General features: G+C 36.5%; 1 protein-coding gene across 1 annotated transcript in view; it reads right to left on the bottom strand.

Moving 5' to 3' along the window:
• Positions 1-1515: 1515 nt before the first annotated feature.
• The window catches only part of Selenot (selenoprotein T), a 24591-nt gene continuing 8987 nt past the window's right edge, over positions 1516-17119 (bottom strand). The window contains exons 3-7 of the mRNA XM_015486732.2: positions 9134-9244; positions 8398-8524; positions 6022-6109; positions 4202-4355; positions 1516-3707 (exon numbers count right to left, since the gene is read on the bottom strand). Coding sequence (XP_015342218.1) covers positions 4231-4355; positions 6022-6109; positions 8398-8524; positions 9134-9244 — 451 coding nt within the window. The 3' untranslated portion in view covers positions 1516-3707; positions 4202-4230. The remainder of the gene's footprint in view (positions 3708-4201; positions 4356-6021; positions 6110-8397; positions 8525-9133; positions 9245-17119) is intronic.

Genomic DNA, 17119 nt, shown 5'->3' with positions numbered 1-17119 from the left:
CTGATTCATATTTTTCTTCAAGGTACAGTTTGAAGCTGGGTACAGTGGTACATACCTGTGAATCCAGCAACTCAGGAGGCTGAGGCAGGAGGATCACAAGTTCAAAGCCAGCCTCCGCAATTTAGTGAGGCCCTAAGCAACTTAGCAAGACTCTCAAAATTTTAAAAAGGGCTGTGGTTCAAAATTTAAAAAAATTTTAAGGGATGTGGCTCAGTGGTTAAGCACCCCTGGATTTAAGAAAAAGATACAGTTTGAAGGTAGGTCAATGTATTTATAAAGTAAATGTTTATTTATTGATTACTATTTGCTTTTCTGAAGCCTGGGGGGCTGAGACAGGGATTGTCACAATTCCTGGAAAAGGCTCAGCTAAATTTTTTAAAAAGTATCTAGTTCTTGTTCTTTCTTCTGAAATTGTCAAACTGGTCATACTGGAAACATAGGAAAAGGACTTTTCTGTTTCTCCCCAGATCTGGGGAAGTCAGTGTAAATTTCTCAGGAACTCTGGAGGATGGGAGCAACACTGGACAGAGCCACAGATGACACCACAGAGTCGTGCAGGACTGAGCAGCATGGAGGCACCAGTGGGCCAGGGTGTGAGGAGTCTGTCCCAGCACTGGAGAGACCTGAGCGATGGCTGGAGCGTGGGATTGCCTGTGAACACTGGTTGGGTTAAGAAGCCACCATTAAAAAGCAAACATTGGGGCTGGGGTTATGGCTCAGTGGTAGAGTGCTCACCTTGCATGTGCAAGGCCCTGGGTTCAATCCTAAGCACCTCATAAAAATAAGTTATTGTGTACAACTACAAAAAAAATTAATAATAAATTAAATAAATAAATAAAAGCAAACATTGCAGCACAACAACTTTTACAATGCAAAATTTACTAAATATAGTTACCAAATAATTTCTCTACTTTAGATTTAATTCCACAAAATATGGGTCCCTTTCACACTGCTTGATTATTTTCACAACACCAGAGATAATTCCCAAACTTTACAGTTCTTTACCTGTTTCTCTCAAGAGACTTGTCTTTATTTTGGGGGTTGCAGGAGGGCAACTGGGGATTGAACTCAGGGGCACTCGACCACTGAGCCACATCCCCAGCCCTATTGTGCATTTTATTTAGAGACAGGCTATCACTGAGTTGCTTAGCACCTCGATGTTGCTGAGGCTGGCTTTGAACTCGGGATACTCCTGCCTCGGCCTCATGAGCCGCTGGGATTACAGGCATGTGCTACAGCGCCTGGCAGACTTTTCTTTTTAAAATATCAAACCATGTTTAAAAATCCTGTAGACTTTTTTAAAAATCTGAATTATTTTACATGATGACACAAGTATCTTGCCAACCATCAGGGCAAGCTGGCTAACACTGAAAGTAAGAAACAACTATCACTGGGAACCCATTAGGTTTAACAGTTGTACAGGCTGATCAACTGCTACCATCCATAATGCTAGTGCCGCAAGCAAATAAGGCCATTTATATTCTGAAAGCTCATTTGTCTGTACATCTTACACAGTGAGGTATAAAGTCACGTTTTATTAACTTTTTTTTTATTATTAATGTAACAAATAATTTCTTCCACAATGGCAACTGTGGTAAAAAATGCCAACATCAGCCAACCTGCCAACATATCCTATGGTCTTTTAATTAATATAGTGCATAGACAGTTATAAACTACACAACCATACCAATTTATAAGCAACTAATAATTTTGAAATGTTAGAATATAATAAAGTTACACTGCAAATAGTTTATTTTCCTCACATTTTTTCATATTCACATGACCCACATTTTTTTTAATCAGACTCCATTAAATTCTAGATTTAAATAGAACTAAGCATAAAACAAAATAGCTCTTATCAGTGTCTAAGCCACTTAAAGCTATTCTCTAAAAAATAAGTTATTCAACCCAAGGCAAACATGGAGAAAGTTGGAGCTGAAGCTTTGGTTCCCCATAGTTTGATCTGTTAAACCCATGGGAACTTTCAAGATTCAGTTTTTTAGTAGCTTCATGCCATAAAGGTAACTGTCACTAGTGGAATGTCCATTAGCCAAAGAAAGACCCCCAGACACATTCGACAGGGTGTTCAACCTGCAGAAAATGGGGAGTTTGGAGTGGTATGCAATCAGATTAACACATTTTTAATCCTTAGTCAAACATAAATATTATACCTAAATAACAATCTCGAAGGAGCTTGAAACTTAAATCATGAACTAACTAACCCTGAAGAACGTAAAGGTTCTATTCGGAATGGAAATGGTAACCACTTGGCCAGTTTTCTGCAGTGAATCACAGACTGACATCATGCAGTCAGTTCAGAGACTGCAGTGCTCCTCCCTGAGGCTGTAACAGTTAGGCCATTACCTGACATGTGCTTCAGGACACCCAGTGATAGCAAAACACGTCAGTCCTATGACACACAGGGTTAGGTCTTGTACTCTGAAGTGTTAGGTAAAACCAATGTTGGGTTTTCCTCATAACTTTTCCTTAAATCCTTTTATTTTCATGAGTAAATCCAGGCCTACTTTGGGCTCTCCAAAGTATGAAGGTATGGAGAGGGTATGTATGTGGAAGCTGAAGCTGCGGCTGCTGCTCGATGGCTCTTTTTCTACATTATGGTCCTATTTCTGCTAAATTGTCCTTCAAGTCTTAGTCAATTTTAGTTTTCTAAAAACTCTTCTTTTTAGAATACTGAGACTATCAGTAAATTTAAATTAAAATATTTTTCAATCTTATTTTTCAAATACAACAGAATTCTGATATCTGATGCTGGGTGATTTCTGTTCACTTAGTATCAATGTTGTAAAGAGGTTCAACTGAACTTTTATTTAATGAGGTGAGTTTCAACTCTAAAAATGGTAAATTAACCTTTTTTTGTTTTTGTGGGAATCTAAAGTGTAACCCTTAGGAGATTATCTTTAAGTTAAAAACATAAAATTAGGCCGATGATGATTAAATACAATGTTAACAAGTACATTGAGCAATAAACTGAAACTTTTTCATTTAACTGACATCTGCTAGTTTTTTATTAAGTATAAAGGCCAGTTAATCAATTCATTAGATTGGTCAAGGCAAGACACCTGAACTACACAACAGAATTTAAAAAGCAGTTGGTTTTGTAGTAGTTCTCTGGTAATCACACACGCACGCACACATACAAACAAATTGGTAGAGTACTCTGGATATTAGATTCCCCCATAATCTTGTATAATGCACTGTTCACAATCTGCAGTTTTTTGATAACGATATAAATTGGACATGACCAAATTAGAGATGACTGATAAACTCTTTTGGGAACTTTAGCTGTATTCCCCCAAAGATTGACTTTAAACTAAAAAAAAAAAAAAATCATATAAAAACACAAGATTTAACAGACACTTTGAAAAAAATCAAATTATAACTCAATTGTCTACTTTTTAAATATGACTAAGAAAAAAGTTTTAAGTAGTAACGTCTACATTTAAAAAAATGACAAACTATTAACTGGGTGAATCTGGGTTGGGGGAAAGCTATACAGTATTATTGCACTCCACGAATGTGCAGAATTCCAGAACGTGCCAGCACAGAAAAACTATTTTGCATTGAGGTATTCCAAGAGGTACAACGAGCCTGCCAAAAAAGCATCTGGTCTGTACTAACAGCTGGCTGTCTTCAGTACAGGCCTTCATAGTGTCAGTCACGCTGCTCTTGCAAAGATCCCTTAATGTCTGAAAGATATACAGAAAGGAATACTCCAATTACCACCCTGCAAAAACTCTTATTAGAAAGTCAACTAACTGATCAGAAAAGAACCGAGAACAACTCTGCTGAGAAAAAGTTAATCAAAACTCCTCTTTCCATATTCACACATTTGGTTATAAGTTTCCTATCTTGAACATGCTAAAAAATTTGTGTACTCTTAGAAACTAATTAGCTGAAGGTATGGAGAGGGTATGTATACTCTACTGTATCAATTCTGGCTATCCACAGTTCAGAGTTTAAAGAATTATATTAAAAGGCCTTCAAGATAAAATTATTAACACAACCTTACTTAACTTTGGCAGGTTCAAACTCTATTGATATATAAATCTTAATGAAGGACACATCCATCTGTTTAACCTTAAATTGAAAACTTAAGTGATAATATGTGTAATATCTACTAACATTCATGATAAGAATTAACAGAAACCCATACATAACTAGTATATTTTTAAGTACTTACAAAAGAGTTTTCAGTGCTGATAGGTGGGGCTATGATCGATGATGCGGAATTGAATCCATGTGCACGTTGAGTTTCATTTCATTGTCAAGAATTTGAACAAGTTGTTGCATGGATGGAAGATGACCAGATTCCAGCTTAGACCATACAGGCACATCTGTAAAACATAAATAGTACCCCCATGCCAAATTAAAGATAGTTCTATAAGAGACATTCATTCCACAAATATTTATCAAGTGTCTATATACTCAACTGGGAATACAAAGGTGAGCAGAAGCTCCTGTTCTTAGGGAGTTTACACTCTAGAAGAGGAAATACCAAGAACTACATAAATAGCTACACCATTAAAATTGTGTACTAAAAGTAAAACTAGAAAGTGCTCTAGTGCTCCACTGCTGACTAGTCAGAGAAGCAATATCATTTAAACTGAGATCTGAAAAGTTACCAAGATAAGAGTGAGGCTTGGGGCTGGGGCTCAGTGGTAGAGCACTTGCATGGCATTTGTGAGGCACTGGGTTCAATTCTCAGCACCACATATAAATAAATAAAAGTAAAGGTCTATTGACAACTAAAAAATATTTTAAAAAGGAGTGAGGCTTCATGAAAGCAGGAAACCTCTAAGACAGAGAAGTATAAAAACTAGATGGAAACCCTGCGCAGTGAGTGATCCAAAGGGTAGCTGGAATGAGGTGGAGGGAGACAGAGGGGTGGGGAGAGTTAGACTGGGGTTAACAAACTGCAGCGAAACAAGAAACAAACATTTTTTCTAGGAATACAGTTTCTGTCACAGCCATTCAACTCTCATGGCAGCCTGAAGAATGTGCACACTGTGTTTGGGCGAAACTGTATTTATAACACCGGCAGCAAAAAGGGTATGAAACATAGGACACAGTTTACAGACCCTTAACTAGATCTCGCACAGCCTTTTGGCCATATTAAATATTCTGGTCTTTATTTTGGAAAAAGTAGTAAAGCCATTTAATGAATTTGACATACTCAAGTGACAAGATGAAATCTGCATTAAAAAAAACAAAAAAAAAAACCCTCTTTTAGAGCAGATATTGGCAATTTTTTTTCTGTAAAAAGCCAGATAGAAAATATTTTAGCTTTATGGATCAAGAAATAAAATCAAGGGTATTATAGAGGTATAATTATGTAACTAGAAAGAAAAATTTCCATGATTTTTCATTGATGAAACTAAGACCATCAGTTATGAACACAGCTTTGAATTTCATATGATTTCTATATGTCATATTCTTTTGTTGTTGCTTTTTAACTATTTAATTATGTAAACATGGTTGTTAGCTAATGGCCCCTATCTGCAGAGGGCAACAAGTTAACTGCAGCACGAACTAGCATGATGGCAGTGAAGTGAACAGAAGGAGATTTCTGAGCCATTTAGAGGACAGAACTGAGAAGACCTGGTGATTGACCAAACATGGGTAGTAAAGGAGAAGTTGAAAGAATCAAATATGCCAGAGGAGAAGCAAATTAACAGCATACAGGAATTGTAGGGAGCAAAAGTAATCAAGAGTTTACTTTGGAGCAGGTTATGTTTAAGGTTCCTGAGTACTACACCGAGAAAAGATAAGGACCAGACAGATAATGTAACACAAGAAGAGGGCTAACCCTTCAAGAAATTCTAAAAATTCAAGTAGAGGTAAAGACAAGAGAATAAGTTAAAATTTTCTAAATTCTGTTTCCGGATCTTTGATTTTTATCAAATAAACCTCCATATCAACGTTAAAGAAAAACAGAAAAGGCTTTTGCTCACTAGAAATCACTTAAAATGTATCACAACATGCAAATTATTCAAAACCTACCATTTAAAGTTATCTCAAATGCACCTGTTGACATACACTGGTTCTCAATCATGTTGCTTAAGAAGAAAACCATCATACATGCATAGACCTAAAAGAAAATATAATCAAGCACAACAGGCAACAAAGTCATTTCAAAGTTAAAACATGACAACTTAAGACCCAGTAATTTTTAAAATAAATGGTATCATTCTTTATTTGTTCAATACTCTTTTAAAATCTGCTTTAAAAGTTTCCACACGACTACTTCTGTTATTCCATAGGTTCAGACAACACCCACAGAGCAAGGAAACTGCAGCACCAATTTACAGCTCTACAGATGTTAAAGAACTTACAGAGGATGCTCACACTATACATAGAATTTCTATGAGACAGCATAATAACCAGTTTACAAAAGAATGCCAGTATAAGTAGGGTTCATTTTACCGTTTTTATAATGCAATATATGAATTCACAAGAGACTAGTGACGTAATAATAACTAATAGTAACTTCAAGCATCCAATATAATCTTTTATGTTTCAAACAAATCATTTTAAGTCAAAATAAAAAAGAGGTGGGTGAGAGAGCACTGGCATATTAGTCATTCACTGTGAGAAGGCAAGTGTATGCTCTCCCCAAAGAGGCTAGAAGCTCTTCCCTATGCACAAAAAGGTTTTTCTTTTTCTTTTTTAGTTGTAGTTTTTATTTTTATGTAGTGGCCTCATGCACACTAGGCAAGTGCTCTACCACTGAACCACAACCCTGGCTCCCACAGAAGAGTTTTCATTTAGCAAAATTACCAAACTAAAAGTTGGATATAGTGAGAAAGCCAATTCACAGCAAGTTATTTCAGAAAAATCTCTACAGCAGACAAGAAAGAGCTTTCCCTGTGCCCCACTTGAGTTGGGTGGATTTTGATTTCCTAACATCTGGGAACATGAGTCTACTTTCATGGAAATAAAATACAAGGAACTGTCATAAAAGTTACAGCTTGTCGCCAGGCACAGTGGTGCACACCTGTAATCATAGCAGCTTGGGAGGCTGAGGCAGGAGAATCACGAGTTCAAAGCCAACCTCAGCAAAAGCGAGGCGCTGGACTGGGGTTGTGGCTAGTGCTTGCCCAGCATGCATGAGGCACTGGGTTTGATCCTTAGCACCACATAAAAATAAAATCGGGTCCACCTACAACTAAAACAAATATTAAAAAAAAAAAAAGTGAGTGCTTAACAACTCAGTGAAACCCTGCTCTAAAGAAAATACAAACTAGGGCTGGAGATGTGGCTAAGTGGTTGCAGGCCTCTGAGTTCAATCCCCAGAACCAAAAAGAGCTACAGCTTGTAAGAATATTTTTCATAGCAGAACAACAATGGTATACACATCTACAGAGGTAAAATGTACAAAGGACAATTTGGAATCAATTAAGTATATCACAAAATATTATCAGCAGTAAGTGCTCAGCTTCCATTCTTAATCCTTTGAAAATTAACATTTTGTTAATGACAGGGCAGACATACTTCCAACTAGAGACAACAAACACTTGAGGAGTTTATGCCAAGAGTCTTGCCTATTCCTGGAACCAAGTGGTTCCCTAGGAGAAGTACAACTGTGTCAGGAGTCTGGTAAAGGAATTAAGCCTAGAGCTAAAGAACAAACTGGACAGAGGGCTCCACAAGAGAACCTGCCCCGGGGGGAAAGCATCTAAGTGATTCCCCACACAGAGATACATAAAATTAGATCCATTTCTGATAATGGTAGAAAATTCAGGGAAACAATGACTTTAAGTAAAATAGATGAAAATAAACATACTCTAGAAAGAATATATACTGTAAGACTCTACAAAGGAAAAGAAAAATAGCAAAGGAAACTCAAGATTCTTAAGTACATTTACATTTATTCTTTCTGGCAATTTGCCAAACAGACCCCTATAAACAGGAAGTTGAAGAACAAACAATTGAAAACAAAAAGGAGTTTTAATAAAAACCAATTAACAGAAACACTTTTTAATATGAATCAATCCACTAATGGCACATTAGTTGGGATAAAAGGTCAATTATATATATATATTGTATTCTGATGACTATGACATGACCTAAATTATATCAAAATCAGGTTATAAATTATTCTGTGTCCAGGTTCTTCTAAAACAATATCTCCCTTTATGCCCCCTAAATAAAAGGGTAAGACCATTACCCTTAAATATATTATTTTTAAGGCACAATGGAAACTGAAGCCAAGCGAAGTTAAGTCCTTGCCCAGAAATAAAGTGACAAAGCTGAAATAACGCACATTTACTAATGTAAATCAGTGACAAGCACCCCATGCCCTAAAGAAAAATCCATTACAGCCTTGTAACTGACAACCTAAGAACCTACAGTAGCCACAGTTATTGAGTCACATACCTTATTCTCCTGGCCCCACTGCCAGATGCTAGGAGCTTGCATGCCAAAGAAAGCAAAAGGGTCCTTGCCAACAATGATCAAGCCTATTAATACGAGTTTGAAGATTGACAGGAAAGAGGCTATGTGTCTATCAAAAGAAAAAAAAAAAAAGAAGCCATAGTTTCTCTTTAAAGTTTAATATTCAAGTACATGTATATAAATATTTTCTACAAATCTAAAAGTTACTAATCATTAAAAAGCAACTAAAGTTTATTGTACAGTTTTAAAACAAAATGTTTAATCTTTTAAGTCAATCTAAAAATAAAATTGAAAGTTATATAAATTGGCCTTTAAAAACATTATCATTTTAAGACAGTACAGAACTTTATATCACTGATCCTCTATAAAATTTTGGGAAGGTGGGGGTATAATTCAGTATTAAAGAATATGCTTAGCATGTATGAAGTCCTGGGTTCAACCTCTAGTATCAGTAAAAGAGGGGATTCTTAGCCTATTTCCACATTAAAACTACATAAGCAAACACTTCTTTAAAAGGGTTGTCATCTCTGAAACAACCTCAATTCCTTCTTGCAGAAAAAGTCTATATAAGCTTGCTACTTATAAAGTAGCATTCTCTGCATACTACTGTAACCAATTAAGAAATTACAATAATCAAAGAAAAGTGATTGAAACAATTCACAAACGCTTGTAAAGTCAACTAAATTGTTTCCCTTTTAAGTTACTGAAGTTTACTTACCTATAAATTGGTTGAGGGAGGTAATTCTCTCCTTCGATTCGGATGTCTGGGTACCGCTGACTAATAACCCGCATGTACTCCTCAAACACCCGCCTGTAACCTCAGGAAACACTGCAGAAAAATAAGTGTTTCCATTAGGGTTGAGAATACACCTAGATTTATTCTGCAGTCAGAAAAAGGCTAAAAAGTATTACTAAGATTAAATTTCTTTCTCAAGATCCATCATAAATTAATGACTGAACCCATATGATGAATACAGGGAGTTTTCTTCCTTTTTACAAATTTCACAAATTTAAGTTACTTTACCTTCAAATAACTGCTCCCCCATTATAAAAATCAAAACTTTTATAACTTTGGACTATTGTTAGACAACAGCAAATACCTATTCTCTCTCTCTCTCTCTCTCACACACACACACATACACACACATATTCAGTATAACTCACATATCACTTTGGCCTTTAAAAAAAAAATCAGTTATATGAAAACAACTCTCATTCATCTGAAATAGAACTTTTAAATATGGGTTGCAAAAGTTTATAAAGAACATCAAGGTATGAGACATGAAACTGGCTTTCATTCCACTCTGCCCCAACCTGGGTAAGTTAGTTTTGCACAATCATAAGAGAAACTTAGGCTGGACTATTAGATCCCTTCTTATGCTAAAATTTAAATCTACTTTGTGAAGGAAAACAAAGACTGGGAAGGTAATTCTCAGCAACATGACATGACTCTGGAAATTAAGTCAACAGCATCTAATCTTCTCCATGACAAAAGTCTCTAAGCAATTTACTTTCAGATGCAAGCTGCCCCAGCAAGAATAGGAAAATATGCTACCAAGAGCATATCTGGAGAAAAGGAGAAAAAGAGCTTGCAAATTCAGGTAAACTGTCAAGCACTTAAGTTTACTAGGTTCTCAATTAAGGAATACATAAATACCATAAAGTGACAAAGTCACCACTTGGTACAGAGGAAGCAGGGTCAGTAAGTTACAGTGGAGTAAAACCTAAGAAAAAAACCCCAATGACCACCATTACCAACCCAAGTTGGAAAAGCAGAGTTTATACTGTGATAGGGTGAAACAATGTAAATGTTAGTAGATCCCATGTAAGAAAACCTGCTTTTTAAAAAAAGCTACACATGGTGGTGCACACCTGTTAATTCCAAATCCCAGCTACTTGGAGGCTAAGGCAAGATGATAGCAAGTCTGAGGCCAGCCTTGGCGACTCAGTGACACCTTGTCTCAAAATAAAACAAAAAAAGTGAGGTTGGGGATGTAGCTCAGTGGCAGAGTGCTGGCTTACCATGTCCAAAACCCTGGGTTGATTCCTAGCACTTCCAAAAGAACAAAACAAGGCGGGGTGGGGGTGGGGGGCGCTCAGTGGTAGAGGGCCTCTCAGTTCAATCCCCAGCATCAAAAAAGAGTGAAAGAGGACTGGGGTTATAGATCAGCAGTAGAATGCTCACCTAGCATGTGGGAGGCCCTGGGATCGATCCCCAGTACCACATAAAAATAAATAAATAAAGGTATTATGTCCAAATACAACTAAAAAATAAGTATTAAAAAAAAAGAGGGTAAGACAAATTTGACTGTCATTCTTTAGAGAAAATATTTCCTTTATTGTTAGAATGAAATTTTTTCAAGAGTAAATCTCTAAAAACATATGAATTTTTTTCAGAGATAAACCTGGCGTACACAACATCTTTGTTTGTATGTGGTGCTGAGGATGGAACCTGGGCCACACGCATACCAGGTGAGCGCGCTACCGCTTGAGCCACATCCCCAGCCCTCCAGATGCCTTTTCTAACATCCACCTAGCCTAATATTATTATTACATTATATTTTTTATTCTTTTTAATCAATATCCTGAGCTTTTTTTCTGAGTTCATATTATTAATCTGATGTAATTCCAAATTTATAGAGTAAGAATGGTGCAAAGATCCTAGGTAAATCCTATACCAGATCACCAGGTATTAGTATTCTGCCATAAGTTTCTATAATAAAAGTTTAATGTTTCTTTTGTTCTGAAGCTATTACAAAAATAACCTAGACAACCTTAAGCCTAACCATCTTAAAAACCAAGAAATGCCACCTGATTTCAATGCCCAAATTGGCACTGGTGTGCTGATTATCTAAAATAATAGTATTTAACTTTTTTTTTTTTTTTTTTTTGTACCAGGGATTGAATCCAGAGGCAGCTTAACTACTGAGCCCCATTCCCAGACCCTTTTTCAATTTTAAATTTTGATTCAGGGTCTCACTAATTTGCTTTGGGCCTCACTAAGTTGTTGAACTTGTAACCCTCCTACCTCAGCCTCCCGAGCCCCTGCAATTACGGGTGTACACCAAAGTATTTAACTTTTAATGCAATATTTGAGAATGAGAGACTTGGTTAATTTAGTTGAAACTTCTTTTTCATAGATGAAAGGGGAGAAAATGAAGCCCAGAGAGATCAAGTAACTTTTCCAAGTATACATTCATCTAAGATTTCACTTGTTCAGTTATCTATGGAACGCCTATCACACATCAAGCACTGTAATTAGGAAGTGGTTTTTAGCAGTTGACACTGATAGATGCTGCCCTTAGTATCAGGACTGAAATATAGCCGGATTTTATGATTCGGGATCCTGGGCCTTTTCTACCTGACACCAAATACAACAGCTACATGAAGAAGAGCCATCCTTTCCTGTATCTGGGAAGTCTGCTCCCCTTCCCCACAGTGCCAGCACTGGGTACCCACAGAGCTGGACTCTGGACTGCAGAGATCTTTGAGGCTCCTTCATGATGACAATACAAAGACTCTCCACATAGGAAAGTCAATCTTGTGGGCTCCCAGCAGTACCTAAAGGAAAGAGGCCCAGCTGGAGAGGCGTGTCTGAGTGCAGGAAACACTGCTGGTCAGACTCCTCCCAGTGACCCACTTTCTCAGCTATGTGCTTAAAAGCCTAAATTGACCCTTTGTTCTTCTAATTTCAAGTCTTCAGTTAAGTTTCAGACCTTGCATGAAATTCCAAATAGAAATGGCCTGTAATCTCACAGTCCAAAAAAAGATTTTAGGCTAATACTTTTCTATTTCTGAAGAATGAAGTGTTTCCGAGGCTGCCACACATGGTTTGACATGTTGCTTGTGCAATTCCTCTTTGTATTTGCCTTCAGACTAGTGAAGAAAAACCAAAGAACTTTTTTCCAGTACAGTTGTTTTCCCCCCAAATAATTTTCCCATCTTAAAAGCACTAATCATGACTACAAACAGATGTTTTCCAAGATGAAACATACCTAGGGCTTGCTGAGGTGGCCATCGCTAAATTTTTTACAGTCACAGATGGTAAAGAGCTAGTAACCATTTCACCTCTGGCATCAAACCCAGCTCTAATTACTCCACTCTCTCTGGCTCAAGGAGTACATCTAATCCCATACATGTGAACATAATAAAAATGCAGGAATGGCTGTCTATTCCTGCTGCCACCAAAGGTTCTTGAAAAATAAGTCTAATTCTTGAAAAGAAATCTTAAAGTCTCACCACTTTGCAAAACCCTTTCTAGTAATAGAGACAACTTACTATAAAGGACTCAAATATTGCTACTGTTTGAGTTAAAATAGTTTTCCCACAGTACTTTCCCTAAAGATTTTGCAAATATATTAGATGTAATGTAATGATCAGAAAGGAAGTTTGAGGAACAGAGAAAAAACTCTTGTCCATGATATTTCAAACAGATACTGTGCTTTTAAAGTCCATCATGTCTCCTCATTCACAGTACCAATAATTTCACTTCTCTCTACTACATCTGCTGCTAACTGAAGTCAAATATCTACTTTCATCAAACCCTAACCTGTCCCACACTCCTACCTTTCACAGCCCCCATATTAAAAGAAAGACTGGGGCTGGGTCTGTGGCAAAGTGGTAGAATGTGGTAGAATGCGTGCCCCACATCACAAGGATCTGGTTTCGATTCCCAACATTACAAAAAAAGAAAGAAAAAGAAAAGAAGATACCATTAACAAAATCTTAGACACTGATTGCTATGAAGTAAATACTTGTGATTTTCTGTTTTCGTTATCTCTTCTACTCACCCTTCCCCTTTTATTAGCAATATCCACCCCACCGCCTGACCTGCTACAGGATTGGGTCCTATTTACATGAGACCAAAACCTAGCACATGTTCCAGAAATGCAACCTTCAGAAGAAGGTCCACAGCTTCTTTTCTAGAAAAGAAGAATGTTGATTTTAAAATGTGACTGATAAGTGACATTTAACACTAGTCCTGCTGGATGGAGGAAAGTCAATCTTTCAATAGGACTGAGAAGAGAAGATAAGCCAAACTTCAGAGAAAAATTGTACATTTTACTGAGTAAAGTACAGATATGAATCAGAAATGTGAACAAAGCCTTCTCAGGTTTTTGAGTTCCCCATTTCAGTCTTTGATGCCCTGTGGCTTCTGCCTTTGGGCTCCAAGACCATTCTTTTAGAAATCTTTAAATGCATTCCCAATCACTGTCTATCCTCATTCAAATAGGTTTCTACTACTTGCATCCCAAAGTTTTCAACTAATATTTTCTGCACACCTCGAAGAAAATCATAAAGATGTTTTACAAATACTAGTTTCTGTCTACAGCACTAATCATCCCTAGCAGCTCTTTGATTATTGAAAACTGACTGCTACATTTTTAGATGTCTCCTTGTTCTGTTTGGTATAAGGTAGTAACAGACATCATGTGGAGCACATCACTTGCTCTAAGTGTTTTAAGCAATAAAATATGAACAAGGTGCTCCATAAATCACACAAGAAACAAGATGCTCAAGGAGCAAATAAGAAGCTAATCTGATAAATTACTTTTTTAAAAGATGCAAGCAGCTGGAGAGGATTAGGAGAGAGAGTAGAATTAACTGGTCATAACTTTCCTAGCCTTGTGTTTATATACATGACCAGGGTGACTCCACTTCATGTATGACCACAAGAGTGGGAACCTAACAGAATAAGTTATCCTTATGTATATTCTGCCAAAATACATTCTACTGTCATGTATAACTAGGAAAAAAAAGGATGCAAGCAGAATTTCTCATACACTTCAGACTAAGATTAAAAAACATAAATCAGAACATGTTCCTTTTTCAATTTTTTTTAATATTATTATTTTTTTTAGTTGTAGTTGCACCCAATACCTTTATTTACATGTGGTGCTGAGGATGGAATCCAGGGCCTCGCATGTGCTAGGCGAGCGTTCTACCACTCAGCCCCAGCCCCTTCTTTTTTTTTTTTAAGAATTGCAAAAACAACACTAAAGAGGTGACAGCTTATCAGATTAAGAAACTGTGTGATGAGACAGCTGACTTCCTTTCCAGTGCCCACCATAAGAACAAACACAAATCCTGAAGTGGCTTTGGAGTAGTTCCAACTCCTGGCTGCTACAGTGAGTGTGCTCAACTGGCACCTGAAATGAGCCTGCAGGTGAAATTACAAAAGGGGGAGAAGACAATTTAAAAAAGCACCCAAAAGAGCTTCCTAGTTTGGGCAATAAATTAAAACAGAACACAATATATGTTATTTTCTTATTAGTATAATGACTTACTAAAATGCAATAAGGGCGAATTTTATGGCATGTGAATTATATCTAAATTTTTAAATGTATAAAAAAAGATAAAAACTAAATAATAAATGTAGGACTTTGACAAAGAGACAATTCCTTCAAAATGCAGATAAATCAGGGGCTGGGACTGTGTCTCAGTGGTAGAGCACTCGCCTACCATGTATGAGGCACTGGGTTTGATACTCAGTACCACATAAATGTAAAATAAAGATATTGTGTCCACCTAAAACTAAAAAAATTAAAAAAATTTAAAAAGCAGATAAATCACTATTTATCAAATATCTTTATTGAGTCACTTTGAATGGCTGCATACAATATAACTGTTAATAAAAAAAAATACTTTCCAAGTAAAGTGATCAAATTCCTTCCCCAGCAAGAACTTAAGCAATTTATAAATTGGGGAGGAGAGGTTGCCACAGGGCCAACCACGGTAGCCTACAAAATACTGTACCCCCCTTTTTTTAAAGCAAATATTGACTGTTGACAGATATTCTAAGCTCCAAAGATAAGCATCAAGCAAAACACAAAAATTTATGCATCTTTGCCACTGGTAATGTTCTAATAGCAAATAATGCTATAGTTTGTTAGTTGATAATATCTGAAGCTGTTTCTCTTGTCTTGCTTGAGAATAGAGAAGAAAAAAAACCTGATTATTTAAAAAGTCACAAAATTAAAGAGCAGAAAAGTAACCAAAAGATTAAAAATAAGAGCAACTTCAAAAACAATCTGCAATAAGCAGAAAAAGAGATGTGGAGGATTGCAGGAAAACTCAAAATCAAAAAGCAGAATTAAAACATATTTTGAGGATCCAGCAGATCAAAACCACAATGAACTGTGAACTTACATGTACTAGGATGGCTACCATCAGAAGAATAGAACACAGCAAGTATTGGTGAGGGTGCAGTGACTGGGATCCCTGTGCATGGCTGGGGCAAATGTAAAGTGGTGTAGCCATTAAGGAAAACAGAATGGAGGTGCCTAAAATTTTAAAAATTAAGAGTTACCATATGATCCAGCCACTATGGTTTGAATAGAATCTGTTGCCTTCAAATGGCATGCTAAGATGTGACTGCCACAGTGTTGGGAGGGGAACCTTCAGAGGGGTCCAGACTTGAGAGGAGTTAATTCTGGGAGAAGAGCTAGTTGTGATAAAGCAAGTCTGCCTGCTGTGCCTTCTCTCTTTCTGGCTCACTCCCTTTTGCCACTGGTGAAGTAGCATGGGCTTCGCCAATTTCGGAGCCAGGCTTTTAAGACTTCCAACTTCTAAAACCTTCAGCCAAAATAAACTTCTTTCCTTTGTTAATGACAGGTTTCAAGTATTCTGGTTCAGTAATGTTAAAAAAAAAAAAAAAAAGAAGACACAGGTGATCCTACTTGTAGGTGTATATTATACAAAAGAATTCAAAGCAGGATCTTTTTTTTCCCCCTTTTTTGTGGTGCTGGGGATTGAACCAAGGGCCTTGTGCATGCAAATCAAGCACTCTACCAACTGAGCTATATATCCCCACCCCTCAAAGCAGAATCTTGAAGATATATTTGTATACCATGTTGATCATAGCATTGTTGACTACTGTGAAATAAAATGTCCATCAGCTGATAAATAAAGAAAATGGCTGGATGTATTTATCTACATACAATGGAATACTATGCTGACTTAAAAACGGGGAAATCCTGCCATCTGCTACAACATGGATGAAATTTGAGAGCAAAACACTTAAAAAAACAAAAAACTGTATGATTCCATACACCAATAAAGTATCTAAAGTGGTCACAACCAGGGAAGAAAAGAGAGGGGAGTTAGTGCTCAGTAGGGATAGTCTCAGTGCTGCAAGATGAAAAAGTTCTAAATCTCCTGCACAACAAAACGTGAATATACTCAACAATAATGAACAGCGCCCTTCAAAAAGGTTAATACGATAAATTGGATGTTATACATTTTTACCACAATTAAAAATTTTTTTTTCAAAAACATATCTTGAAGTCCTAAGGGGAAAATGATGTGGTAGAAAATTGAAACTGGTATAGAAGGCCAATAAACAAAAATTACAAAAAAATCTGAATAGTATCCATAATGAATTGATCAGATTTTGTTTCCTATTAAAAAAAACAAGAAGAGAAAGGCAGCGGAGCACAACAGACACTAGTATGGCAATTTGTAAATCAATGGTTGTGTAACTGATGTGATTCTGCAATCTGTGTATGGGGTGAAGGTGGGAGTTCATAACCCACTTGAATCAAAGTATCGAATATGATATGTCAAGAAATTTGTAATGTTTTGAACAACCCACAATAAAAAATTAAAAAAAATAAAAATAAAAAATAAATGTAATGAAGACCACAAAGGAACGGCAAAAAAAAAAAAAAAAAAAAAAAAAAAAAAAAAAAAAAAAAAAAAAAAA

This window comes from Marmota marmota, unplaced genomic scaffold (genome assembly GCF_001458135.2).
Source record: "Marmota marmota marmota unplaced genomic scaffold, marMar, whole genome shotgun sequence".
Classification (NCBI taxonomy): Eukaryota; Metazoa; Chordata; class Mammalia; order Rodentia; family Sciuridae; genus Marmota; species Marmota marmota.
Note: the sequence above shows the minus strand (reverse complement) of the source record. Positions and strands in the feature narration are given on the sequence as shown.